Source organism: Stenella coeruleoalba, assembly GCF_951394435.1.
Source record: "Stenella coeruleoalba genome assembly, chromosome: 9".
Classification (NCBI taxonomy): domain Eukaryota; kingdom Metazoa; phylum Chordata; class Mammalia; order Artiodactyla; family Delphinidae; genus Stenella; species Stenella coeruleoalba.
The window spans coordinates 59,520,021-59,547,524 of record NC_137155.1 but is presented as its reverse complement, the minus strand read 5'-3'; the positions used below and the strand labels follow the sequence as shown (position 1 = coordinate 59,547,524).

The 27,504-nt window shown below is 35.2% G+C and overlaps 1 protein-coding gene across 2 annotated transcripts in view; it reads right to left on the bottom strand.

Annotated features, from left to right (window-relative positions):
- Nucleotides 1-8,819: 8,819 nt before the first annotated feature.
- ZNRF2 (zinc and ring finger 2) overlaps nt 8,820-27,504 on the bottom strand; it is a 98,145-nt gene continuing 79,460 nt past the window's right edge. Inside the window, exons 3-5 of one of the 2 annotated variants that reach the window (XM_079932013.1) lie at nt 19,991-20,096; nt 12,072-12,151; nt 8,820-8,955 (exon numbers count right to left, since the gene is read on the bottom strand). In XM_079932013.1, coding sequence (XP_079788139.1) covers nt 12,094-12,151; nt 19,991-20,096 — 164 coding nt within the window. In that variant the 3' untranslated portion in view covers nt 8,820-8,955; nt 12,072-12,093. Of the gene's footprint in view, nt 8,956-12,071; nt 12,152-13,331; nt 13,382-19,990; nt 20,097-27,504 lie in introns of those variants that run through there. The other variant, XM_079932014.1, reaches the window with a different exon arrangement.

Sequence of the window (27,504 nt, the reverse complement as noted above, 5' to 3'; positions counted from 1 at the left end):
GACTAGTGCTATCATCAGCACTGCTCACAATTCCTACTGGTCATTTGGCTAAAACTTCATACGCTAATTCCTAACTATCAAACTGACCAGTTATTCAGAGCCTGTGTGTGCTCACCAAGAAAACTGATGATGACAAAAGCCAGTGACATCTATGAGAGCACACAAAGAGGATTCATTAGACCATCGACCTTTTCAAAATATTTCCAGCCCTCTTCACTGAAAAAAATCTGGCAACTCTACCTCAATTTAGTAACAACATAGGACCAGCTCTGCTCATGCATTGTAGCTACATTAACTTTGAGAAACTCAGGTCTTCACAAAGTTGGAATTACAAGGCTTTCAAAAATATTCAGGTTAAGGACAGAGTCGAAAAACAACCTCCCAGTCATCTAGACCTGTGCGTCCAACACGGTAGCCACTGGTCTCATATGGCTCTCGAGCACTTAAAATATGGCTAGTTCTGAATACAGATGTGCTATAAATATAAAATTTATATCAGATTTCAAAGACTGAAAAACAAAAAGAATGTAAAATACTTCATTGGTAGTTTTTAAACTGATTATATACTAAAATGATAATAGTTTGGATACTGAAATACCTCAGGAAGGCCTTTATAGCCTTTGCAATGTTTGAGTTCCAGCAATGGTTGAACCATATACCGTTCGACTTCCTTGACGGCTATCCTCTGAATACCTGGACATGAATATCCTTAACATTTACAGATTTAATAACATTTCAAATATTAATGAGTTACTCTGAAAGGCTCATGACATACAGTAACTTGATATTTTCCCAAAATACAAATTTACATTGCTAATACTGTACAGTTTGCTTTCAGTTATCCAGCTACTAAATGATCAAGACAATCCAAAAGCATTTAAATCTCAAACTGATTTTGTTGGAAAGATATTTTTTGGTCAGGTACTTTTAGAAATCTCATAAAATAGTGAACACGGAATTCATAAGTTTACAGGAAAGAACCACAGAAATAAGGCACTGTATGTATAACAACTCTGTCATTAAGGTACTTACTGCAGAAAAACTGTTTTCACTCTATGTGGGAAACCAAATTTTAAATCATGTGGCAATATTTATGAATATAAGCATTTTTGACATTTTAGAACAATTCCGTTTCAGGTGTTAAGCTTCTATTATTCTCACAGGCTTTCCTTGTAGAAACTCCTGGTCTAGGAAGTTCCAAGTTATCTTCAGGAGCACCTCTGAAACAATTTGGAGATTTTGTGAAAGTTCCCATGGATACGCCGTATTAGATTAGTGAATGGGGGGGCGGGGCTTGACTCCTTGACCTAATCTAATACAAGGATATCCCAAGGTACTTCAGGGACTAATAAACCTCTTCTGGCCCTCCTCTTGCATAGCCTAACCCTCTCATCCCAACAGCAATATCCATCAGGCAAGCAGGATTCATCCTTCCTGTCTATTACTAAAAAGACTCTGCTTCCAAGAGTAGTGGAAGACTGGTACAATGCACAGGGTATGGGACAAATGAATCAAAGAGAAAACCTCAAGAATGCTTCAGAAAAAAAAAAAAAAAGAATGCTTCAGAGTACATCTTGGCATTTCACTAAGCAAAACTACTTAGTGAAATGGCCCTACTCCAACAGGTATCTGAGGTTAAGGGAGAGATTAGTGGTGGAGGAGTCCAAGTCATCCAACCCAGATGTCGTTAAACTAGTTCAGTGTAGCCCACTTACCACGCACTTCTAACAGTGTTGGCCACATTTCTGTCTAGACACCCCTTGAACTCTAACACACACACACACACACACACACACACACACACAGAGCAAGCAAATCCTGTCTGGCTTCTCTCTCAAAGCTCTGCCTCCCATTTAAGATCTTTCATGTTAGAATTGTTGTTCTTTATCTCTAGCTCTCCAGCAGATACCTCTGGCATAATTGGCTTTTCCCTGGGAGAGACATTCTGTCCTTAAGTTCCACCCTTCAGGGACTTCCTCTAGTGGCGCAGTGGTTAAGAATCCGCCTGCCAATGCAGGGGACACGGGTTCGAGCCCTGGTCCGGGAAGATCCCACATGCCACAGAGCAGCAACTAAGCCCGTGAGCCACAACTACTGAGCCTGCGCTCTGGAGCCCGTGCTCCGCAACAAGAGAAACCACCACAATGAGAAGCCCGCGCACCGCAACTAAGAGTAGCCCCTACTCACCCCAACTAGAGAAAGCCCGCATGCAGCAATGAAGACCCAACACAGCCCCCCCAAAAAATAAATAAATTAATTAATTAAAAAAAAAAGATTCCACCCTTCAAGATGTGGAAAAAGTACAGCTGGGAGTTGTCTTGGTCTTATCTGTCATCCCTTACATCTAAATGACTACCAAGGCGAGTTAAGTTCTTCCATCTTTGCTTTCCCTATTGTCATTGCTTTAGTTTTGCCCCTCATCATCTTGCCTGAATTACTATAAATTTTCTACAGGTCTCTCTGCCTCTAGTCCCATTCGTCTCTAACCTGAAGGGTAAATCTGATTGTCTTTTTCCTGCTTAAAATCCTTCAATCACAGTTTGGCACATACATCTCTTCATGATTTGTCACCTGCTTACCTCTCTAGACATAGCAACCCTCCAAGAGTGCCATGCTTGTATGTGCTAAGCTTTCTGCCTGGGAATCCCATTCCCAGTCTCCTGCTCCACATGACCTTTTATCCATATCCCTAGAGCTATGATTATTTCTCCTTAAAGGCTTAGTCATTCTCTTCCCTAGTCTGAGTTTAATGACCCTTCTCATTACCTCCACAACAGCCTTTGTGTGTACCAATGGCTATCACGACATTTATTACTCCTTATTTGCATCACCCACTAAAGATTAAATTCCTAGAGATCAGTTTTCCTTGATTTCTGTATTCTTGGCTCCCTAACAGCCCAGAACCAAGCAGTGCTTAATATATAATGGCTGAAATAATAAATCTCTAGATTTCAGCAAGAGCAAGATCAGAATCTGCACTGTCCTCTGGAATACTTAGGTTTCTTCAACATATCAGTTAAGGTTTATGAATTACTCCTACACATCATGAATGAAGAGAATAACAAAATTTATTCACAGATGGGCACAAATATATTTATTGTTTATAAAAACTACTAACATTATTAAGTGCTTACTCTGTGCCTGGTGCATACATGTACTTTCCCATTTAATCCTCACAACAACCCTGAGGTAGGCAGAAGTATTACCTCTTTTTATAGGCGAAAGCGAGGCACAGAGTAGTATCTCGTCCAATGTCAAGGAGATGGCAAAACTAGGCAGTCTGGCTCCAGAACTCATGTGGTTAACCATTATGCTACAAAATTCAATACCTCTTCCATCATGAAAATTGTGCTTCAAAAGACTAATAACTCTCCCTTTAAAAACATAATGGAATGTTACTAAAATACAATCTAAATTTTAAAAGTTATGATTGTGCACTGACAGACCATCCCTCCCCAAAACTTAATAGCTCTCCAGTAATATTTCAATTACAAATTTACAAAATAGGTTTTACGTTAGAAATTTCAGAGTACATCTTTCCTAATGGTTATGGTAAAAAGGCCTCTTTGTCCATTACCACTACAAACAGTCGTTTATTAAGCTATTGCAGAATTTCAACTAATATTTTTAGATCCAATTTTTGTGGTAATGGGTTAAACTGAAAAAAATCAATTTTTTCTGTATACAAAAATAAACTGTGACATCAGTTAATTCATGGTAACCTTTCAGCACTCAGGTAATTCTGTTTTACTGTAATGCACTGTCAACTTCTAGACATAAGGGTGGATATGATAAACTTCCTTGAAAACATTCTTCTCTTATTTGCTACTTCTAAATAATGGGATAATTTGGCAAGATCATTTTGAAGTCTTATTTATTAAAATATCAATAATGAATTGTTCCATTTTAGTTTAGAACATACTAATACAAGTTGTTCCTAACACATTTTCTATATTTCTTGTGATTGATGCTTTTGATACCTTATTTAACAGGAAAGTATTTTCTAATAGAGGAAATTATAAAGTATTACAGAAGAGTTGAGGAAACCATGAACAGAGCAGTAGAGGTAAATATCTATCATTACCATGATTTTCAAATAAGGAAACTCATATAGTCATTGGAAAGCAATAAAATGTAAGGGACTGCTATAATAAAGATCAATATCATCATCCAGTTCCAAAATCTCTTTTGTATCTCTCTATAGGGTCTGCTAACTGTATTACATGCACACAGATGCTCAAAATGCTTCTGACTAATAATGAAAGCTTTTCAAGATGCTGGCACCAGATTCACTGGTAACAGGATTCTGATAGAACTCTAAGTTTATAAATATAAATCATCAGTATTTATCAATCTCAGCATACCAAATCAAAAAGGAAGCCATGAGAATTTAGTAATAGAAGAAATTAATCACTTCTGATTCTAAGACTCGGGGTCCTGAAAGGTGCCTCACAGTCCAGGGCAGAGTTAAGAAGCACAAGGCTGGTTAACAGATACTATAATATCACTTTCTAAAATTTCATTTATTTCTGGGATGTGAGTTTATGCCATGCCACTCCTTGCCTCTCTATAAACAAGCAACCAACAATCTATCTTATTATTAGCTATTGGTCTAAAATTAATGATGGCTTAAATATCTGAAAATATGCCAACTCCTCTAAGTATAGTAATGTTGCATTTTCAATAAAACTCAACATTAACGTATCTGGTTTTCATTGATGCCTTTTACTTCCCATAGAGAATCAGATAACTTAAAAGACAAGGTATTTCCCATTCATATAATACAGGAATTCTGTGATTTGAAAAGAACATCCAGTTTCTTAGCTTAAGCACAGCATTCACAGAATATGGTATTCGAAGTATTGTCTGGGTAAGTTATTACCAAAAAAATTTTACCAGCTGTTCCTGAATAAGGATCACTACTAGGAGCATACCAAGTAGCAATTTCCTGTAAAGAAAACAAGTAACAATTTAGTTTCAGAATGAAAAGATCTGGGTAGAGAAGGAAAGTGGACAATAACACAGATAATGTAACTACCATAATGTTCCTCACAGTATGTTGTAGCAAAGAAAAAGATCAGAAGCTACATACTTCAGAAACAAAGGGGAATGGGCCAAAGACAAAATATTGGCATGCTAGAATATTTTTTACCTTAGAAAATATCTAAGAAAGAACAAGGGACACTTCACATTTAACCACTCACTGTCAATATGTTCCGAGTTTACCTCAGGATAAATCAAAATGCAAGAAAATGGCCCAAATGAATTAGAAAACTTCCTGCAACTAACAAACTGTTCTCATATTTAAAGCAATATTTACCTCTATGTAGTTTTATAAAATTCCTAATAATCTGATTTATATGGAAACTTTCTTTTTGAAAACATAAGGACTGGATATTAATATCAACATATAATGTGGATGTCAATCAGATGGTAAGTTCAATTATTCTTTAATTTTAAAAAAGAGTTTCATGCTTTGTTCAAATGTAGCTTATTGTTAGAAAATTTCCCTTCTTTAACTCTCTTTTAGTAAATAAAATTAGGTAATATTTACATTAAATTTACAGTCTTTTTTCATTTAAAGGAATATCCCTGTGACTTGCTATAATATGTTAAACAATTGCTCTTAAACTTCACTAAACCCAAATTTAGCAAGCGAACTAAGCTCTGAAAGAAAATCTGGTATTTTCATTAACTCATTTAAACTGGAATCTTTTTGAAATACATATTCCAAGTATGCTCCTCAGGCATTCTGGAGCTACATTCTAGTAGACTGTTTAGTAGGTGAAAACTGAAATAACTGTATAACATTTAAAAAAAATAGAAGACTTGCACTAAGAAACTAAAACCTACCCAGTACCCAACAGTTAACAACATGACTTTTTTTAGTTGTTTTGGCTACCACAAAATAATGAGTTACGGAAACCATTATTTATATTTCAATCAGACACTGCTATACACAATTGCTATATATAGATTGCTATACACAATCTGTATCTGATTTATAACCAGATCTGAAAAACACAGATTAAGACTATTCTTAGTTTATTTCTCTGGGAAAGAGCCAAAAGAAGACAATAATTGTACTCATATACATTCTTACACTCTCTTACACATTTAGGGGGGAAAAAGCCAGATCACCGTAAGATGAGTCAAAATTGGCAATAAACCCATTATGAAGAAAAGAGCGGCACTGAAGTGAAATTTCAGAACACATTGCTTTCTATATACCCAACTGTGATCTTATTTGAAAACAAGTATTTACAAAGATTCTAGAAAACTATAACCAATTTGATAACTAGGGTTTCATTCTTTATTTTATCTCCATAATATTCAGTTGTCAGTAGTTTCAGCTACACGTTTAAACATGTAACGTGATTTTATGTCCTACTTACACTATGCAGTGTCTGTATATAAATTTACAAATATTATAAGTGACATTATGTACAATATTACTTATAATATTTTCCAGATTAGCAATTTTGACTTTAAATAAAAACTGGAGCATCTGGGCTTTAAAAAAATTTCAATTTCTAAATTCTTCTTTTTAGGAAGTCACTGATGGAGACTGAATTTAAAGTAAAAAAAAAAAAGGCTACCTTTTGTAAATTTTAACAAAAAAGGGATCACTATAAACAGATTTAAGTAGATACTGTTCTAGACAAATAATCAAGTAGCACTTGACACTGACAAACACTGAACTTTCTCTTAAACCACAGGAGCTTCTACTGTAGGAGCTGCAGCACAGAACCTTACGACAAACAAATGCTAAGTGAATACGATTGTGAGAGTATGGTACAGGATAAAGAAGGAAAAGGGAATTTAGGCCAATAAACTTTAAAAGTCAATGAGTAAATTATACCAGAAAATCAACTTCCAAGAGAATATCAATAGTTAACTACCACAGCTATAGTAAATCTTTTCCTTTAAGAATGGAAGACAACAAAATAATTCTTACCATAACAATATACCAGTAGAAAAAAAACTATTCACATTCTAAGAGGTTTTTCTTGTGTGTGTGAGAGAGAGAAAGAGGGAGAGAAAGCTTACAAAATTGAAAATGTGAACTAAAGTGTATTCATATTAAGATTTCGTGATAACAGAAAAAATTTAAGGAAAGAATATTTTCTTTGAGGGAAGAATATTTTCCATAACTGGTTAAAAGAAGCACCTATGAAACTGTGCTGTCAGCTGTCACAATGGAGGTTTTGGACTCTTCTATCAACTGCAGCATAACAAAAGACATTTCACAGTAAAACTTTAGGGAAAACATTACCTGGTTTAGAATCACACTGAAAGCAATGAAAAACTCTTAATTGTTTATAATATACATATTTTTCTGGGTAGCAGCAGTTGCTCCTGTACGTGCCCTTTTAAAATATATGAAACAGAAGCAATAGAGTAGAAAAAAAATTGAGAAGACTAGCAGCAATAAACAGAAAAGCAAACAAATACATTAGAGTCAAGAAAGCTTAAAATAAGGAAACAGTACTGTGTAACTCTCAATTATACTGAGTAAAGTGCACTGCTTAAATTGTTCACTGATAATATTTTCCCTATGTTGAAAACATGAAATCTATTTATTGGTATTTTTGATATAAAAAAAAAAAGACATTCACTGTTGCAGCCCTGATAGCTCTCCTCCAGTATTTTTTAACCATTCAGATGTATTTTGTGGGAATATTTATTCACATAATTTTGCTTAATACATTTCTTTCTAAACAAGACTGAATTTAAAAGTCTCTGTAACATTTTCAATTACAGTAATAACACATTAATAAATTATAAATTAACAAAATCTTCATGTTTGCTTTAAAAAATCATTTATCAAATGCTAAACCCCAGATTACCTGGAAAATTAAAGATGCAAATTGCTATAAATCTGGCATCCCAATTAAATTCTGATTTTTAAAAGTATATAAAAATGTCCCTCAAATTATTCCACGTTCCACTCAAGAAAATTTTATTTTACCCTTTTCATAAGTTATTAAGTTTACAACCTGCTAAATATTTTACCCAAATGTAGGAAAATTGCATGGAGATGCAAAGCACAATAAAATAATTACATGAAAAGAACAAAAATACCCGTTAAAACAAAGTTACTGTAGCTGGAAGCACTTAAAATTGGTAATTAGTATTTTTTTTAAGTTGCATAGCTGCAAAATGATTCATTGCTGATTAACTGTTGAGCAGTTTTATTTAAAAAGGAAACAACATATTTAATAAACTGCAATTCTGTAGATAATCCAAATTTAATTAATTAAAATGTAATTATGTAACTTGATTTTTTTACTCTTTGGAATGCATTCTGATAATTTTAAACCTTTAATTTAAAGTATTAACATACTTTAGCTTTCCTATGTAGAAGTCTATTTTCCACTCTTGGGGGAAAAAAAAAATCAAAGAACTTGAGATCACAGTCTACATTCAGAGAATGTTTTACTGCTTGATTACATTTCTTGGTTTCACATTCAAGACTTTAATTTTTAAGAAGTAAATTACGTGGTCTTCAATTTAAGAATAGATGAATGCAGGAACATCATATTGGGGAAAATAAAGGGACCCCAAACTAAAAACCAAAACAAATTAAAAACAACTAGTTGTGCAGCTCTAGAGAACTTAATAAAAAGTAAATCAACTTTTAAATCAGTTAACTTTGGTGTCTGAATATAAAATGTTCATCAGTATTACCTATGTAGATGACTATTAAGGGATGTGCAGCATTTTCAAAATCCCTGTGTGTCCTTTATTCATGTTTGGTACACTGAGTTCTGTGACAATTGTCCTCTCCTCAGCAGGATTTTTTTTTCCTGTATGATTGTCCATCTCTGCATTACTGAGTCTCACAGAACGTAGATTTCTGGCTGAGTGTGCCTGCATTTTTGTTTTTGCTTTTCCAGAGATAAATCTTCGTATCCTCTCAGTTTTTCAAGCATCTTGAAAAGACAAGGAAACCTGTGTAAAAGTGGATACATTTAGTTTAAGCAATGGTCCATGATAGTAATACAAATCAAAATACAACATCCATTTCCCCATGAACACTGCTTTAGACTGTAAATTTTCATACACTTACTTAGTATTTTAAAAACTGATAAAATTTGTTTTCTGCAAAAGAACAAACCAAGGACACAGAAGGACCAATTAAATCTTAAAATAGTTACAAAAAATAGCCACTAAGTAACAGTCGTTCCCCCTCCACAATAAAGACTACACCAGACTACAGAAAACAAACACACACAATTAACTGAGCCCTCTCCAAGTAACGAAAAACCTCGAATTACAAATAGTGAACAATTTCCTAACTAATCAAGACCTTAGATATTCATGTATCTCTGTTTTGGGCTGACTATTAAATTAGTATGCTGAAGAGTATCAGAAGTGCTACTTACATGCTGCCTTAAAAAAAAAAAGTTTTAACAACACTGAATCCTCTTCAAACCTACACATTTTCTTTTTACATTTTTATTGGAGTATAATTGCTTTACAATGTTGTGTTAGCTTCTGCTGTACAGCAAAGTGAATCAGCTATATGTATACATATATCCCCATATCCCCTCCCTCTTGAGCCTCCCTCCCACCCAAACCCATACACTTTTAATCTAGGACAGCAAAAAGGGATAGGAAGAATTTATCATTTGACAAATAAGGGTAGTCAGAACAAAAGCAAAAATGTGAACGAGGTGAAATATTCCATGTCTTCACATTCTCAGAAATGACTCTTCAAGACCCATAGAGAAAGATTCCACTGGTTCACATTTCTGAGGGCAGCTGCCACCAAACTCAGGTTCCACAATGAAAAAAAAAATGAATAAGAAGATAACATTGATATATAGGGTAAGGAAACTGAAATACTGTTTAAAACCAACAGACATGCATATTGACCATGAGATGAGGTGCATGTTCCACATATCCCATAACCTCATTGTGACACTAAAAGAAAAATTTAGCTGATTAGACCATGTAATAAAATATTTTATATCATAAAATTCCATTTTCACACAAAAAAGTTTACTGACTAAAAAGATTTTATCTATGGGTGAAAGATTTAGACATATTATTTTGATATGTGGAATACTAAGATAAAAATTTCATTTTATTAGCATTGTGGTACGCGGGCCTCTCACTGTTGTGGCCTCTCCCGTTGCGGAGCACAGGCTCTGGACGCGCAGTCTCAGCGACCATGGCTCATGGGCCTAGCCGCTCCGCGGCATGTGGGACCTTCCCGGACCGGGGCACTAACCCGTGTCCCCTGCATCGGCAGGCAGACTCTCAACCACTGCGCCACCAGGGAAGCCCATAGCATCGGTTTTTAGTACTTAAAAAGCTTCTAAAATTTTAGCTATAGCTTTACTTTATTGGCCCAGATGTAAGGTGACCCTGAAGACATTCCAAAGCATCCTCCTCTTCAAAAAACACTTTACACAGTAAAATAAAAACATACATACATGCATGTATCCTCAAAATACCACTCCATCACCACACTTCTCTTATACAGCAACCTAATCCCAATTCATACCTCAAATGTGTCAAGGTATGATCTGAATCATCTCACAGTAAAAGGTTCAAAAGCTGATACAGTTTACCCAGGCCTTCACATTTCACAGGCATAACCCTAATGTTATTAAGACAGAGGTCTCTCTCAATGTTGCAGCTCTTATTTCAGTTGCTATAGCTGCTATTAAGTTATCTCAAATATATTTTGTCAATATTCTAATCTGCTGCTATTAAATGACCCTCATTAAGAGGGAACAGAATTCCTTGAATGTGTTTATTATCTCAACACCTCAAATGTAAGACCAGGAGTTATTGAAATAAAAGGAAATGGGGGAACAGCACAGGACTAGATCTCAGGTATTATCTGCTCTAGTTTCCTGCCTCCGGTCTTAGACATTGAGAAAAGATTGTTGTCTGTGACTATCTTGAGTCTCTGAACACAGAGGTTCTAACTCCTTCCAAAACAATTCCAAGATTGGCTAAAATATTCTGCCTTCATATAAAACACAATGTTTTATATCATTTTTCAAATGATAAAGATAAAAAGCTTTTCATATACATGAAGATGGCAATTAAGTTAACTATTTTTTCAAAGCTAAATGATGGAATATGAAAAATAGCAATACTCAAGTGAGGTTTTCATTTCAATCTGCTAAACATTTTCAAAAAATGCAGAATCATGAATAAGCTACATCAATAGTGGAAAACAAATTCTGTATCTGGTTTAAAATTCAATTCAATTTTTTTTTTGTCTACTGTATAGGTAGGATACAAAAGTGAAAGATTAAATTGAACGAATGAATACAAATGCAACTTTCTCAAGAAACTGTTCCTACCTAATAATAGCAAAATAGCAAAGAACACAATCTTTTGATTCAATTCCCAGCTCTACTAAGGAACTAGCTATGTGACCTTGACAAGTCAAGTTTCTTACCCTCTCTAAAACTTAATCTCCTCATCATCTGCATAATGGGAGTAGTTAAGAGTACCGAGCTCAAAGGGTTGTTATACCAATTAGATGAGTTATAAATAGATGTAAAATGCTTAGACCAATCCCTGGCACATAATAATGCAATATAAATGCTAACTAATTATTACGATTAGAATTATATTATATTGCATTACCTAAAAACATACCTGGGAAGTTATGGTTAAGAGTATGGAATTTGATTCTATTGCTAACTACATGTCCTTGGACTGTTGGTGCAACGCGCTTCTTAATGTCATAGAACTTAATTACTCTGACCCTCAGGTTTCTCATTGGTAAAATGGGGTCATGATATTTACTTCATGGGGTTTTTTAAAGTATTAAACTAAAATTAAATAAGCTAAAGTGTTTTAAAGTACCAAAAATGTAGAGTTTACTTAATATATGACTCTCTTCAGGAAATGAAGAAAGTTGTTTTTATGTATCTTTTAATGTGAGTTTTCTACACAGTAGCCTAATACAATGTCTGGAACACATATACACACACACACACCTTAATTAATAAATGAGTGAATAAAAACGGTGGTTGAGAATGTATAACTCAGGTAACAGTTTAAAAAGCAATTAAAACAGAAAATGGGAGAATTACCTATAAAACAGGAAGCTGATGCTTAATCTGAAGGGTGCTCAGGGCAAGATCTATTTACTTCAAACCATTCATCTATGCAGCTAGAAAAGAAAAAAAACCAGAAAAACTGAAACACTTATGTTTAATTATTTATATCATAACAGTCTTAATAAAAATGCTTACTTCTTGACATTAATATATCTCTATGGAAAAAAAATTCAATATTTTTAATGACATATTTGGCATATAGAAATAAAAGATAAGAATATGTTTATTACATTCTGATTATTCTAAGCAGTTGGGAAATGAATCTTTGCAAAATTATACTATGAAGTACTTTAAAGTTTAAACAGAACAACCATTCCCAAAAGAGAACCTAAAGAACTACCACTTTACCAATATTCAAAATTAAAGGACAAATCTGGACAGATATTTCTCTCTTCAAACTAGTTGTTCATTTATGCAAATGTTAACCAGTTTATGCCATACATAGATCAAGCTTTTAAGCTTTAATTCTTGACAATACTGCATTACATTTTAAAAGACCATATTTATGTGATGTGAGTATTGAAAATTTAATTTAATTCTATCCCTTCCTTCCTGCAATACATATATATATACAAATAAATATACCATCATCCATTTGTATTTATAAACTATTGCATGATTTTATAGGAAGTTAAATATTAGGGTGCATATATAATTATCATTGTAGATCTGCACTGTCCAGTGCAGTAAGCCACAAGCCACATGTGGCTATTTAAATTTAAATTAATTAAAATTAAATAAAAGAAAAATGCACTGCCTCAGTCACACTAGCCACATTTCAAGTGCTCAGCAGCCACATGGCTAGCGGCTACTCTATTAGACAGCACAGATATGTAACATTTCCATCCCTGAAGAAACTTCTAATGATAAACTCAAGGCCTTAAGAAGGTTAAGTAACTTGCTCAACAGCTAGGAAGTTACCCAAGCGGATTTTAAACTGTTCAACATTCTCACTGTTGACACATTGCAAATTTGCATATGCCACAAAGCTAGAAGGCTTGGCTAATACGTTGAAGGGTAAAATTAATATTTATCCAACCTCATATCCTGACAGTTGGTTTGATAGGTAAAAATGACGGATAAATTTAAAAGGAAAGAAGGTAAAAGATCTCAACCATATGACATTCTTTCAATATCTAAAACAATTTCTGTTGTCCTTTTGCTGTCTAAATAAACATGCCCAATTTGGCTTATGACACTTTTTTCATTCGGCCTGCTCTCTATTCGACTCACCTGGCTCTAGACGTCCTCTGGTCTACCAGAATACCTCTTACAACAAAGTACTGAGAAATGAACAAAATACTCCAGATGTGTTAACAATTCCCAATACATCTGAATAGTACACCTCTGTGATCTAAAATGGGTACTTCTTATTTTACAATCATATGATTTCAGCTCATCTAGACAAAGAAACCATTTAAAATCCCAGGTCCTTCTTACATAAATTGCTATCAACCCACGTTATTTAAAATATTATATTCCTCTCTCCAAAATCCAGCAGAAAATCACTCTCCTGATTTTGGTGCTTTACTTCCTTCGGCATTTTCTTACTCTAAAACTATATATATGAGTATTCCAAAACAACGTATAGTACTGTTTCCATGTTTTAAATTTTATTTGAATACTACTATAAGGTATGCTTTTTTCTAGTGGCTTTTTTTCAGTCAATTTGAGGTTCGCAACTGTTAATAAATAAGGCTCTAGTTTTTACATTTTCACTGTGTATAATGTTCCATCGTATAAGCACACTGCAATTTATGTATCCATTCTTTTACCAATGGACACTTTCAGTGATGCTATGAACATTCTTATACATCTCTTAGCCAGTACTACTCAAGGGGTGGTACACACAGTGCTAATCCTTGAGCTATTTGTTACCAGTCCTCTAAACACACTGTTCTGATTGACTTTTTTTTTTTTAAGCACTGCACAGCTTTCTTAATGAAGACAGCACTGTATTGATTTATTTTCTGGTAGAAGCTCCTTGATCTCACCCTGTACCTGCACACTAAGTAGTAGTAGCAGCACTGTCCTGGAGCACAAGATCAAAAATCCCTCCAGAGCATACCTAGGAGTGGAATTACTGAGTTGTAGGATATGTACAGCAGACTCATTTGTATGCTTACTGGACACTTGCGGCTTTTTGTGAACTGGCTGTCAACAACTTTTGCCTATTTTGATTTGTCTTTTCCTTACAGACTTGTAAGAAGTTATTATCCAGATATTTCAGCTGTAACATAATATACACATTTTTGATGAACCTTGCTTTCTACAAAACTATTCACTAAAAATAACAGGGTTTATGAGAGGAAAAAAACAGGTTAAAGGCAGACCACTCAAATAATACAACCCTGTAATCGGAACAAAGCTGTGTTCCTTCCAAACAAATAAAATACCTCTGTAAATATAGGATTTCTTTTAAAAGGGTGAGGTTAGCTTGATATAAAGAGGATTAAGGAAGGACTGATACTGTTTGAGTTACGGAGACAAAAGCCAAAGCACAACATTTGAGAACTATGAAGTAAACAGGCACTTCCAAAATAAATCCCAGAGCCTAACTGAATTGGGTGTGAGACTACTTGGTGAATGGGCATCCTTAAAGTTACCTGTATTCTTCCATGGCTTGCTTCCATATTTGCTCTTATTTGATGGAGCAAAGCATTAATGTGCTGAAAAATATTATATATGAACCAGTATGATGTGATTATACTGTCGCCCTTCTATACCATTTACCAACTACAATGAGCTAACTGCATTACAGAAAGTTGCTGAAGGAGAGTACTGTTTCAGACAGCAAAACTTTGTTGTTATGAAAACACTCTGAGGTCTAGTTTTTAACTTTTTCACAGTATCATGACGCAAAAAAAGTTTTAAATTTTAACGTAGTCAAATTCATCAACTTGTCTTCTAACTTTTTATGGGGAGGTTATCTTAGCCCCCCAAATAATTCCTTACCATGAGGTTAAGAACGTCTCTCTATATTCTTTCCGACACTTTAGATTTTAGTTTCCACGGGCAGTTAATTTGGAATTCTTATTTCAAATGTAAAATAGGATTCAATTATTTTTTCATATCAATAACAGTACTTTTTCATAGCAATAACATATCAATCGATCCCAGTGCCATTCACTGAATAGTTCATTCTTATGAACTAATTGGGAAACTAATTTTTCCATTTATTCATGTCAAACAAACCTTACATAGCACCTATTATGTGCCAGAACTTTCTAAAAATAACTCATTTAAAACCTCAGAAGAGGGACTTCCCTGGTGGTCCAGTGGTAAAGAATCTGCCTTTCGGGCTTCCCTGGTGGTGCAGTGGTTGAGAGCCTGCCTGCCGATGCAGGGGACACGGGTTTGTGCCCCGGTCTGGGAAGATCCCACATGCTGCGGAGCGGCTGGGCCCGTGAGCCATGGCTGCTGAGCCTGCGCGTCTGGAGCCTGTGCTCCTCAATGGGAGAGGCCACAACAGGGAGAGGCCTGCGTACCACAAAAAAAAAAAAAAAAAAGAATCTGCCTTTCAATGCAGGGGACACAGGTTCGATCCCTGGTCAGGGAATTAAGATCCCACATGCTGCAGGGCAACTAAGCCCGCGCACCGCAACTACTGAGCCCACATGCCTCACTACAGAGCCTGCGTGCGGCAAACTACAGAGCCTACGTGCTCTGGAGTCCACATGCTACAACCAGAGAGAGAAAACCTGCACACCACAACCAGAGAGAAGACTGCACACCACAACGAAGAACCCGTGCCCCGCAACGAAAGATCCCACATGCCGCAACTAAGGCCCGATGCAGCCAAAAATAAATAAATAAATGATGATAATTAAAAAAACCTCAGAACAACTCTATGAAGTTGGTACTATTGCCTCATTTTACAGATTAAGGCAGAGAAAAATTAAGTAACTTGACCAAGATGACACAGTGAATTAACAGAGGGGCTGGAATTGAAACCTTAGGAATCCTGACTCCCAACAGTCCATGCTCTTAAACCTCCATGTTATGCTGTCTCTCCATATATGCATGAGTGTTTATGGACTCTATTCTTTCCCACTTACCCACCTATATCCTTTCCACACCGTCTTAATTAATAGTCCTATAGTGAATTTGTACAGGACAAGCTCCCTGTCCCTAGGATTGCTTTCTTCTTTATGAGTGTCTCGACTATTCTTGGCCCTTTGTTCTTTTATCTGTATATATTTAAGAATCAACTTGTCAAGTTACATGAAAAAATTAGTTGAGATTTGACTGGAATAGCATTAACTACATAGATTTGGGGTGAAGTGACATCTCTATGACATTGAGTTTTCCTAGCCACAAAAAGGTACCTGTATTTATTTTAAACCTTCTATAATATCTTTCAATAAAGTTTTAAAGTCTTGAATATCTTAAGATTTATTCTCAACATACTTTATTCCTGTTGTAGTTTCTGTTGCTGTTAATGTTTTTAATCTAAAAAAAAGTTATATATATTTTTTGTACTGGGATATGAATGCAGCTGTTTTTCATATGTTGAGCTCATATCTGGCAACCCAGCTAAATTCTTATTAATTTTAATATATTATCTAATATTCTTTGCTTTTGATTTTAAATTATTAATAATATAGAATTTATTAATCTGGTCCTCTTCCTCTGTTAATGTGGTAACTTATATACATAAATTTTCTAATCATACATTTCTTTGCATTCGTAACATAAATCCAATTGGGTTGAAAGGCATTACTTTCGATCTATATTGATGAATTTGGTTTGCTAGTATGTTTTTGGATTTTGCATTTATATTCATAAATGAGAGTTCCTTTTAATTTTCTTTCTTATCCTGTCCTTGTCTGATTTGGGTTATCAAGTTTATACTATTCTCATAAAATAAGTGGGAGAACCTTCTATCATCTTCTACTTTTGGGGGGAATTTACAACTGTTAACATGGTGTTCTTTGGATATCTGATAAATTTGCTGTCCAACTGTCATCATGGGCCTGTTTTTAGGTTTTTGGTTTGGTTTTTTAAAAACTATTTGTGGTTTTTCAGGGTTAGTCTTAATAACTACTTATAGTTATTAGTCTATTCAGGTTTCCTATTTTTGTGTCATTTTGGACAATATTATATTTTTAAGGAAACTGCCTGTTTTGTTTAAATTTTTTACTTGAAAAGTATAAAATTTTTCACAGAATTTTCCAATCGTTTTAAATTTCTGCCATATCTAGAGTTATGTGTTCCTTTTCATTCCTATACTGTTTATTTTTTCCTTCTAGAGACAATCTTGCCAGAGGCTAATCTATTTTATTATTCTTTTCAAAGAAACAACTTTTGACTTTGTCAGTCTCCACTCTAGTGTGTAATTTTTTCATTCAATCTTTCTTCTCTGATCTTTGTTTGCTTTGTGTTTATTGTTACCAATTTTCTAATTTCAGTAAGAACTCTGATTATTGATTTTCAGTCTTCTTAAAAATATTTTAAATTAATTAATTTATTTATTTTTGGCTGCAAAGGGTCTTTGTTGCTGCGCACGGGCTTTCTCCAGTTGCAGCAAGCGTGGGCTACTGTTCGTTGCAGTGCGTGGGCTTACTGTGGTGGCTTCTCTTGTTGCGGAGCATGGGCTCTAGGTGCGTAGCCTCAGTAGTTGTGGCGCATGGGCTTTAGCTGCTCCGTGGCATGTGAGACCCTCCCGGACCAGGGATCAAACCCATGTCCCCTGCATTGGCAGGAGGATTCTTAACCACTGTACCACCAGGGGAGTCCCTTTCAGTCTTTCTTTTAACACAAGCCTTGGTTTTCACTATTATTCAGTTCAGAGTATTTTCTAAGTTCCCTTATGACTTCTTCTTTGATCCCAGAATATTTATCTTTTGTCACTGACATCAATCAAACTGAGTTCAGAGAACAGCTTTCTGTATGGTACCATCGTTTTGTGGTTTGTTAAGACTTGTCTTATGGTCTAGTACATGATCAATTTCTACAATACTTCATACATACTTGAAAAGAAAATGTACTAATTGCCGGGTGCAGACATACACATACATATCCATTAGATCAAATCTGTTAACTGTATTGCTCAATTTTTCTAGGTCTTAACTAATTTTGTGTATGTCTGCTTGACTCAGTGAGAAGTGTGTTGAAATTTCCCATTATCATGATGGATTTGTCAATTTTTTCTGACAGTCCTACGAATATTTTGAGACTGTGTTCTTTGGTACACAAAGAATTGAATTTTATATACTTTATCATAAAATATTAATAATATGTTCTGCAGTAAAGTTACTTTTGTCCAATATTAATTTAGCTTTGTCAGTTTTACTTTAGTTAATATTTTCCTGGATATAGTTTACTATCCCTTTACATCCATATTTTTCTATATCCCTTACGTTTAAGTGTGTTGCTCATCAACAGCATATCCCAATATTTTGATTTGTTTTCAACTGGTTACTTTGATCTATTTGGATTTATTATAATTACTGATACTGGATTTATTTTTGCCTCTTTGTTTTGGTACTATTTACTATTTTCTCTATGTTTTCCCCAACCCCCATGCCCTGCTTTTAAATAAAATTCCACATTATTTCTTTTATTGCTTTTAAAGTTATAGTTTTCTATTCTTTTTGTAGGTTACCTTAAATCGTCTTAAATCAAATTTTTCCTGAAACCAAGAACACTTTATGAGAAACCAGATGGGCTCTGGAGTCAAACAGACATGGCTAGAATCTCAGTTCTTCCATTTATTACCAGCTATGCGACCTTGGAGAGATTGCCTATGGTCTCCCAGCTTATTTCCTCAGCTGTACAATGAGATTGTTACAAGGCTTATATACGATAACCTATTCAAGAAGCTATGGACAACACCTTGATCACAGTAAATGCTTAACAAATGGTACCTTTGGGATGCAAACAGATATGGGCTTAAGTTTTAGTACTCGCAGGAAAAAGGTCATTTTTTTTTAACATCTTTATTGGAGTATAATTGATTCACAATGGTGTGTCAGCTTCTGCTGTATGACAAAGTGAACCAGCCATACATATATGTGTGTATGTGTGTGTGTGTGTGTGTGTGTGTGTGTATATATATATATATATATATATATATATCTCCCCCATATCTCCTCCCTCGTGTCTCCCTCCCACTCTCCCTATCCCGCCCCTCTAGGTGGACACAAAGCACCAAGCTGATCTCCCTGTGCTATGCGGCTGCTTCCCACTAGCTATCTAGTTTACATTTGGTAGTGTATATATGTCTATGCCACCCTCTCACTTCGTCCCAGCTTACCCTTCCCCCTCCCTGTGTCCTCAAGTCCATTCTCTACACCTGCGTCTTTATTCCTGTCCTTCCCCTAGGTTCTTCACAACCTTTTTTTAAATTATTTTAGATTCCACATATTTGTGTTAGCATACGGTATTTGTTTTTCTCTTTCTGACTTACTTCACTCTGTATGACAGTCTCTAGGTCCATCCACCTCTCTACAAATAACTCAATTTCGTTTCTTTTTATGGCTGGGTAATATTCCATTGTATATATGTGCCACATCTTCCTTATCCATTCATCTGTCAATGGACACTTAGGTTGCTTCCACGTCCTGGTAGTGTAAATAGTGCTGCAATGAACATTGTGGTACATGACTCTTATTGAATTATGGTTTTCTCAGGGTATATATGCCCAGTAGTGGGTTTGCTGGGTCGTATGGTAGTTCTATTTTTAGTTTTTTAAGGAACCTCCATACTGTTCTCCATAGTGGCTGTATCAATTTACATTCCCACCAACAGTAAGGCTATTGTTTTTTAAGAAATGGGGAAAGGGAGTTTCAATGAAGAAGAAATCTTTTCAGCCCTAACTACAAAAGTGTGAAACCTGAGAAAGGTCTTTTAGTCTAATATCAATTTGGTTAACATAAAAATAAACTTACCCTTTATGATATATGCATAGACAAGGCAGTCGTGCTATAGTATCTCCCTGCTGCAATTCTTCAAGGCATATTGCACATTCCCCAGCATCTTTACTCAGCACATCCTCTGAGAAAAAAGAAAATGAGTTTAGGACAATAAAACTGAAAGAATTATGTGAATGCTAACTTATGAAGAGTGCTGACTGGCATGTTTTGTCAGAAATACATAAAACTCAGCACCTATATTTGAAATGCTATTCACAAGTCAGTGAATAATGTTTACCTTTACTTATGGACAGTGTCTCTCATTTCCATTTAGATTTCATTGAGGCACTGCAGTTAGTAATTAAGAACAGTATGGAATCCTCCAACTTGCAAATAACTTTGCTATAAAACTTTATCAGTAAGTCAGTTATTTGGAATTTGGAATTTATTGTCCTTATGCTACTAATCAATATTAATCTGGTGCCCAAGCTAGTTCAAAAAAGTGTATAGAGTATAACATGGCAGAAAAGACATGAAAATACTATTGTAATTTTTAAAATTCTAAAATAACAAAATTGCATAAGTTAAAGAAATCATCTTTAACACAGGACTTTAAAACAATCTGCTTAATTCAAGAAAATACAAAGGTAAATCAAAGCTTTTGTGTAGATTCTGAAAGGGATTTTTGGAAACTTGAGGATTTCAGGCATTAGGCTCAACATTAATCCTTTTTTTTTCTTTTTAACATTAAATTTCCCAATTTTAATAACTGTACTATATTTAGGTCTTAATCCTTTCCCATGACAATGCCAAGTCTACTCCAGGCAGCAATTACACTAACTTGCAGGGTATTTTAATCACTTTGTTTAAAATATTCCTATGGTGAAACCCTTTATAAAGCAAAAATTCCTTTCGGGGGAAAGAAAAAAAAAAGGTTCTCTCAATTTATGTTTTATACTGAAATTTTAATTTAAATTACATTTTATTAACGTTAAATTTTAATTTTACAAGGATCTTGCCTAAAATAGAGTATATTAGCCGGACATACTTTGTGACTTTTTTTTTTCTTTTTCTGTACGCGGGCCTCTCACTGCTGTAGCCCCCCCTGCCGCGGAGCACAGGCTCCAGACGCGCAGGCCCAGCAGCCACGGCCCACGGGCCCAGCCGCTCCACGGCATGCGGGATCCTCCCGGACCAGGGCACGAAACCGCTTCCCCTGCATCGGCAGGCAGACCCCCAACCACTGCGCCACCAGGGAAGCCCTGTAACTCTTTTTAAGTGAGGAATAACTAAAACATGCCATTAAAACTGTTGAAGAGTACACATTCTTAGTAAGTTTGGAGAACAAAAAGCAAAAGCAGGAACATGCAGTATAAATTTATATCACAAATAGATAAATTACTGGTTTTGGAAATAAAACCAAACAAGCTAAAGGGGAAAGGCTGCATTAATCTCTACCTAAGTGCTTAAACACAGAGCAAGGTAGGAAAGTTTCCTAAAATTAAGTACTTATCTGCTAGTCCCATACCTCTTATAAACACCAACAAATTTAATTGTGCACATATCTGTAACAGTTCCTTCTAGAAAAATCCATTCTATAAGTAGTTCCCCCTTTAGTTATTCATTTTGAGATAGCACATTAAGATGAAATACAGACTCTATTTGGTCTACAGAAAGTAAGGTAGCAGCAGATGATTTACCCATAAGGCTAGAGGGGGTAAGAGGGCAACTTCCACAGAAAAAGGAAAGGCCTTAGCAAGAAGGCTTATGCTTTCAGAATCTAGGGAATATGGTTGAAGTAATTTAGCTAACTATTGGGTAGCTCACAAGCTAAAATATCACATCAAAGACTTAACCAGAAGAAGATTTTTGGGCAAGTGGAACTGGGTAAATGGAAAATGATGCCTATTAACACTCCCCTCAAGAGTCCTCTCCCCATTTTTCTTTTCTTGACCCTGGAGGTCCCAACCACAACCCCGACCCCACCTGCAACCCCAAGTCTTTCCTCCTCCTCTTGATCTCCATTTTCCTCTTATTGTTCTGGATAGGTTTCCACAGATACGGAACCAGTTTAATGTAAAGCACCTAACTAGTGTTAAAGTTAATTGGTATATTGGAACCCACAAAATGGAAGTCATCTCAGTGGCTCTGACCACATCCCAAACCTATACCTAAGTCAGCCTAAACTACAGAAAATACCTCACTCTCAAGGAAACCCAACACCAATCACAATCCTCCAACTCAGCTTTAGCTAGCCTACTTTGCCCTAGAAAATAGAACCTGCTAGCCTTATAAGGAAACCCCCAGCCTCCTAGCCAATCATGTCTTGTTTTCACAGTGCCTCTTCTAAGGCCCCATAAAACTCACTCTTGTCCAAAATCCCCTGGGGAGGTGCTTATTAGGCACTGTAGTCCCCCAATCTATGGATTGTTTTTCCCTTGAATAAAGGACATCAAACTTGTTACCAAATTTTTTAGTTTTATTATTTAACATTAGGATGATAGCAATGAAAAAAAGAGGAAAGGATACGAAGGAAACACTAAAAGATCATAGTACAGGTATAATTCCAAATAATATGGAATTTTTTGTGGTATGTTCTCACCACTTAGATTTTTTTCACCACAAAGATATACCACATCATAACATAAATCTAAGTCGCACAACCAACTTCAAAAAATTAACCATCACTTTTTATCAAGCCTAAGACATCAATAATTATAAGATGCACCATGAGTTTTATATTTCACCAAGAAAAAAATGCTTCCGTTAAACTATGACACAAATCAATTTTAAGACATGTCTCATTTTTCAGAGCTGTTAAAATTTATAAGGTGTGTCTTAGAATTGATGGACTAGGGTATCAAATTTTCTACCTTTTGGAATATAGTAACAATGCATCTAGATTTAAGTATAAAGGAACCAAAAAATCTCTATTAACATAAATTAGATAGACCAGCTTTTAAAAAATAAAAAGTATTGCCACATTTTTGCCATATAAATCTATGTAACAGATTCTCAACACAAAATAAAAACAGGTAGAAATCCACGAAGTAAAAGCTTCTGAATTCATTGTTCACAGAAATGTAAGTGTCTTACACTGCTTTTATGTTGACCTATAACTACCAACTCTCATTTCTTTATCACAATAGGTTTTAAAAATCTTTTGAGTTGGGAAAATTTTAATATCTTAAAAGGCCTTGGTTATTCTGTTTACAAGAAAATTTATTTACAGTACAACAAAGACAAATCCAATCTGCATATATGCAAATCCATGTGCATAAATCTGCATATGTGCAAATCCATATGCATATAATTAGCAGAATATAGGGCTTCCCTGGTGGCGCAGTGGTTGAGAGTCCGCCTGCCCATGCAGGGGACGCGGGCTGGCGCCCCAGTCCGGGAAGATCCCACATGCCGCGGAGAGGCTGGGCCCATGAGCCATGGCCGCTGAGCCTGCGCATCCGGAGCCTGTGCTCCGCAACGGGAGAGGCCACAACAGTGAGAGGCCCGCATATGGCAAAAAAATAAAAGTAAGAAGAATATAATGATATGCTTTGCAGGTACTAATTAAAAAAAATCTTTTTAGTTTAATCTAGAATGACATATTAATGTCAGTCATTTTAATCAGAAGGTCCTAAAGCCCAAGTAATAAAAAATATGCAGAACTGTATTTTCTATGTTAAGATATATATATATATACACACACACATATATATATGTGTGTGTGTATATATATACATATACATATATAAGAACATTCCAAACACATTAATTTCAGTGCAGCCCAATATCCAATGTAAACAGTTTCTAATGAAATCATCTCTGCTCAGAAAATTAAAAGTTAACATTAACATATTATAGTCACTGCTCAACTGCATTTTGATAAGCAACTCTGAGTTAAAAGACAGTTCGTTCTCAACAGTTACTGCCCCAAGTAGCAAATGCTTAATTTTCAAATTTGAAAGTCTTATTTCCAATAGAATCTGTCTTTGTATGTTTGAAGGTAGTTTTTATTTTTGAAAAGTTACTATGAAACGTGATTAACTTTTGACTGGAGGTTTTCCAGAGTATGCCCCTCTCCTACCCCATTGTGACACTGTACTTTCTTTCAAAGGGAAATTTTCAGCTTAGTAATGAGATACATACAGAGTTAAATAGGGCCTAGAAATACCACTAAATCCAGGACACTGAAGCATCTTTAAGACAGCTGGGAAAAGGCTATTAAAAGTCTTTAGCTAATCAATTGAAAACATTCATGAAGAAACCATCTCAGGCAATAAGGAGTCAATGTTTTAGGACTAGAATACCTTAAGGGTAGACTACTAACTAGCCAAAATTAATATGAGAAAAGCAGAGAAGGGAACACAAATAGATTTAACTACCATGGTTGGCTAGTATGGAATTCCCGCTCTCCACAAGCACTGATTAGTGGACAGATACTCAAGACTGTGAACAGGAAACTAAACTTGTGTTGCTTTTTCAAAAGTGTTGTTGATGTCCCACCTAACAGCTGGAATCAGTGTATTCCTTATCAGTCTAATTCTTTGATTTATTCACATGGTCTATGCATTGATTTAGAGGTACCGATACAGGAAAAGAAGAATTAAATCTAGAATAGAACAATGATTTTATCAAGAAGTAGGCACCAGAATCACTTGGGTATATATTCTGCTCAACAGAGAAACAAAACAAAAAAACATATACCTGGGCCCCATCCCTAGAGATTCTGAGATATACCCCTGCTTCAGAAAACAACTGCTATCAAGGAAAGAGCGTGCTGAAGTAGAAAGAGCGTAAGATTTAAAGCTGCAAACGATATTAGTTTGGTACATAACATCCAAAATGTTGGTCACCCTTGAGTTTCCTTTTACTCTTCTTTAATACTAGCACTAATAAAGGTATTCAAAATATTATAGAGATGAAATTTTAAAGACTCTTGTGTAAAAATTCATGTTATAAAAACACTATACAAAATATCAGTTTTTATCATTATCAGAAAAACCTTTATGGACTTCTTGAAAAACAAAGTTGGTCATTTTTCTCTTTCCTCTTCTCCCCATTCTGGTTATTCTAGTTGTTGCAATTTTATAAAATGTCATAAATAATCCCATGGCCAACAGAAACTTCTATAGGATACTCTTGACCCAGCCATTTCTAGAGACCTATTATAATTGCCAGACTGGTAACAACTCCATACAAACGATACTGCCTAATTAACTTTTAAACGTTTTGGCTTCACTCTATATTTAAAAGTACTATAAATGTCCACTTTGTTACATGCTTTTAGACGTACTTCAGTCTTTTATTAATCCTATGAGGTAACTAAGGTTACCTCCATTTTACAAATAAAGAAACTGAGGCTCAAATAAATTACGTAACTTACCAGAAGTTACTAAACTAGTAAGTTCTAGGGTCAGGATTCAAATTTAGGGTAAGTCTTTGGCCTTTCTACAACTTCATGAATTTTGCTACAAAACAATTTCACTTTAAGAGTATAAATACAGAAGCAAACTGTTTTAGGCAACGTTAGGTTTGAAATATTAAAGGTGAGGATAGCTACCTATTTAGAGGAAGTATGCTTAAGACTGGTCATATGCTTTATCTTCTGGAGTTATTAAACTGCTATAAAAACTGGTATCAGAAATGAGCTCACACTTTATCGCTTACTTCCTTCTATGGAACAGGAAAACAGCCCTGTCCAATAGAACTTTCTATGATGACAGAAATAATCTTTTAACTGTGTTGTCCAAAACAGTAGCTACTAGCCACATACGGCCTGAAAATAGCACTTGAAATGTGTGCAACTGAGAAACTGAATTGTAAATTTAATTTTTGCAAAATGTGAAATCTATATATTTCAATACAGTGGATAAGGAACACACATTTATAAACTAAAAACTTCTGGAAACTGTTATTTTACTTATAGCCTCAAGCTCTTAATTTGCATCACCCAAAGAAATTACTTAAAATTCAAGCAGCCAAATATGCAAAATTAAAATATTTAGCAAGTACAAGCACATATCCATATAGTTATTGCACATCAAGACAACATGAAAAAAAGCAGACAGCCAAAATCCTTTGGGGTGGTAGGGGAGAAAAACAACAAGACCAAATTTGTTAGAGGCAGCCAACAAAACTCCATGCGAAAATTTCATAATCATCACAACCTTATTTTCAGATCAAGCATCCAAAGGTGTATGATCTTTTCAGCAAAATACAATGCCAAGCACTATTATGGATCAGGCATTTTTACCTGAAGACTTATTTTTTGTTCTTGAACCCTCAATGATAGCAGTAGAAAACAAAAGCAGCTGAAATGTGAAATAATCCCTAGAAAAGTCAAGAATTAAAAAAATTCACAACATTAGTAAGAAGCAATTACTCAAAGAATGAAAAATTGCAGCTCACAAGGTTTATTAATAAATACTTTCAGATACAGAGTTATATCTAATGGACTTAAGAGAAGTTAACATTAATATTCTAGATTATAGATCCGTGAGATGTTACTGTACTCAAGTATCATTAAGGGGAGTTAGAAATGATATTTAACAAAGGGAAACAGTCATTTTCACTGTAAGATTAATATATCAATAAAAACATGGGGATAACCTTTACTAAACTGTCTAAAACTCAAAGTTCATGGTCAGGGTCAAATTTCACCCTGTTTGGAAACTTCTTATTCTGGTTCGATGAGAAATTGCGGGCTTCCTCTGCCTAGATGCTACTGACATTTACTGCATCCATGCTTTCTTTAGGTTAAATATAATTGAGAATTGGCTAAACACATAGCCACTTTTCATTTGCACTGTTAGAAATTTACTTTAAAATTAAGACTATTCTTCAAGAGGAGACAGAAGCTGTGACTCTTCTGATGACTTTTAAGGAAAGATGTGTACTCTTGGGAATATTTTGGAAATTGACATTTGGCACCTTCTCCAAGAAAATATAAGTAAAATAAAATGGAACCCAAAGTACATACTCCAAAAGGTAAAATATACAAAAACAACACTAACTAAAAACTTATAGATTTAGCTTTCTTGGACCTTTTTGTTTCTAACTTGCCTAAAAAAATAGCTCAGGATTAAGTATTTTATAAAACCAGATACTGGGACTTCCCTGGTGGTACAGTGGTTAAGAATCCGCCTGCCAATGCAGGGAACATGGTTCGATCCCTGGTCCAGGAAGATCCCACAGGTCACGGAGCAACTAAGCCCGTGCGTCACAACTACTGAGCCTGCGTTCTAGAGCTGGCGAGCTACACTACTGAGCCCACGTGCCACAACTACTGAAGCCTGCACGCTTAGAGCCGTGCTCCGCAAGGGAAGCCACTGCAATGAGAAGCCCGCGCACAGCAACGAAGACCCAATGCAGCCAAAAATTAATTAATTTTAAAAAAAGGTACCTAATAAGCTGCAAGAAGTTATACAAGTCATCTAAGAAATTTTTAAATTACCAACTTACTCCCAAATCTTCATACCAAATTAAGATGACTTTCCTTTACTCCCTCCCTGTAACAAATTGCTGATTTGCTAAACCCTGAATAAGTGTTT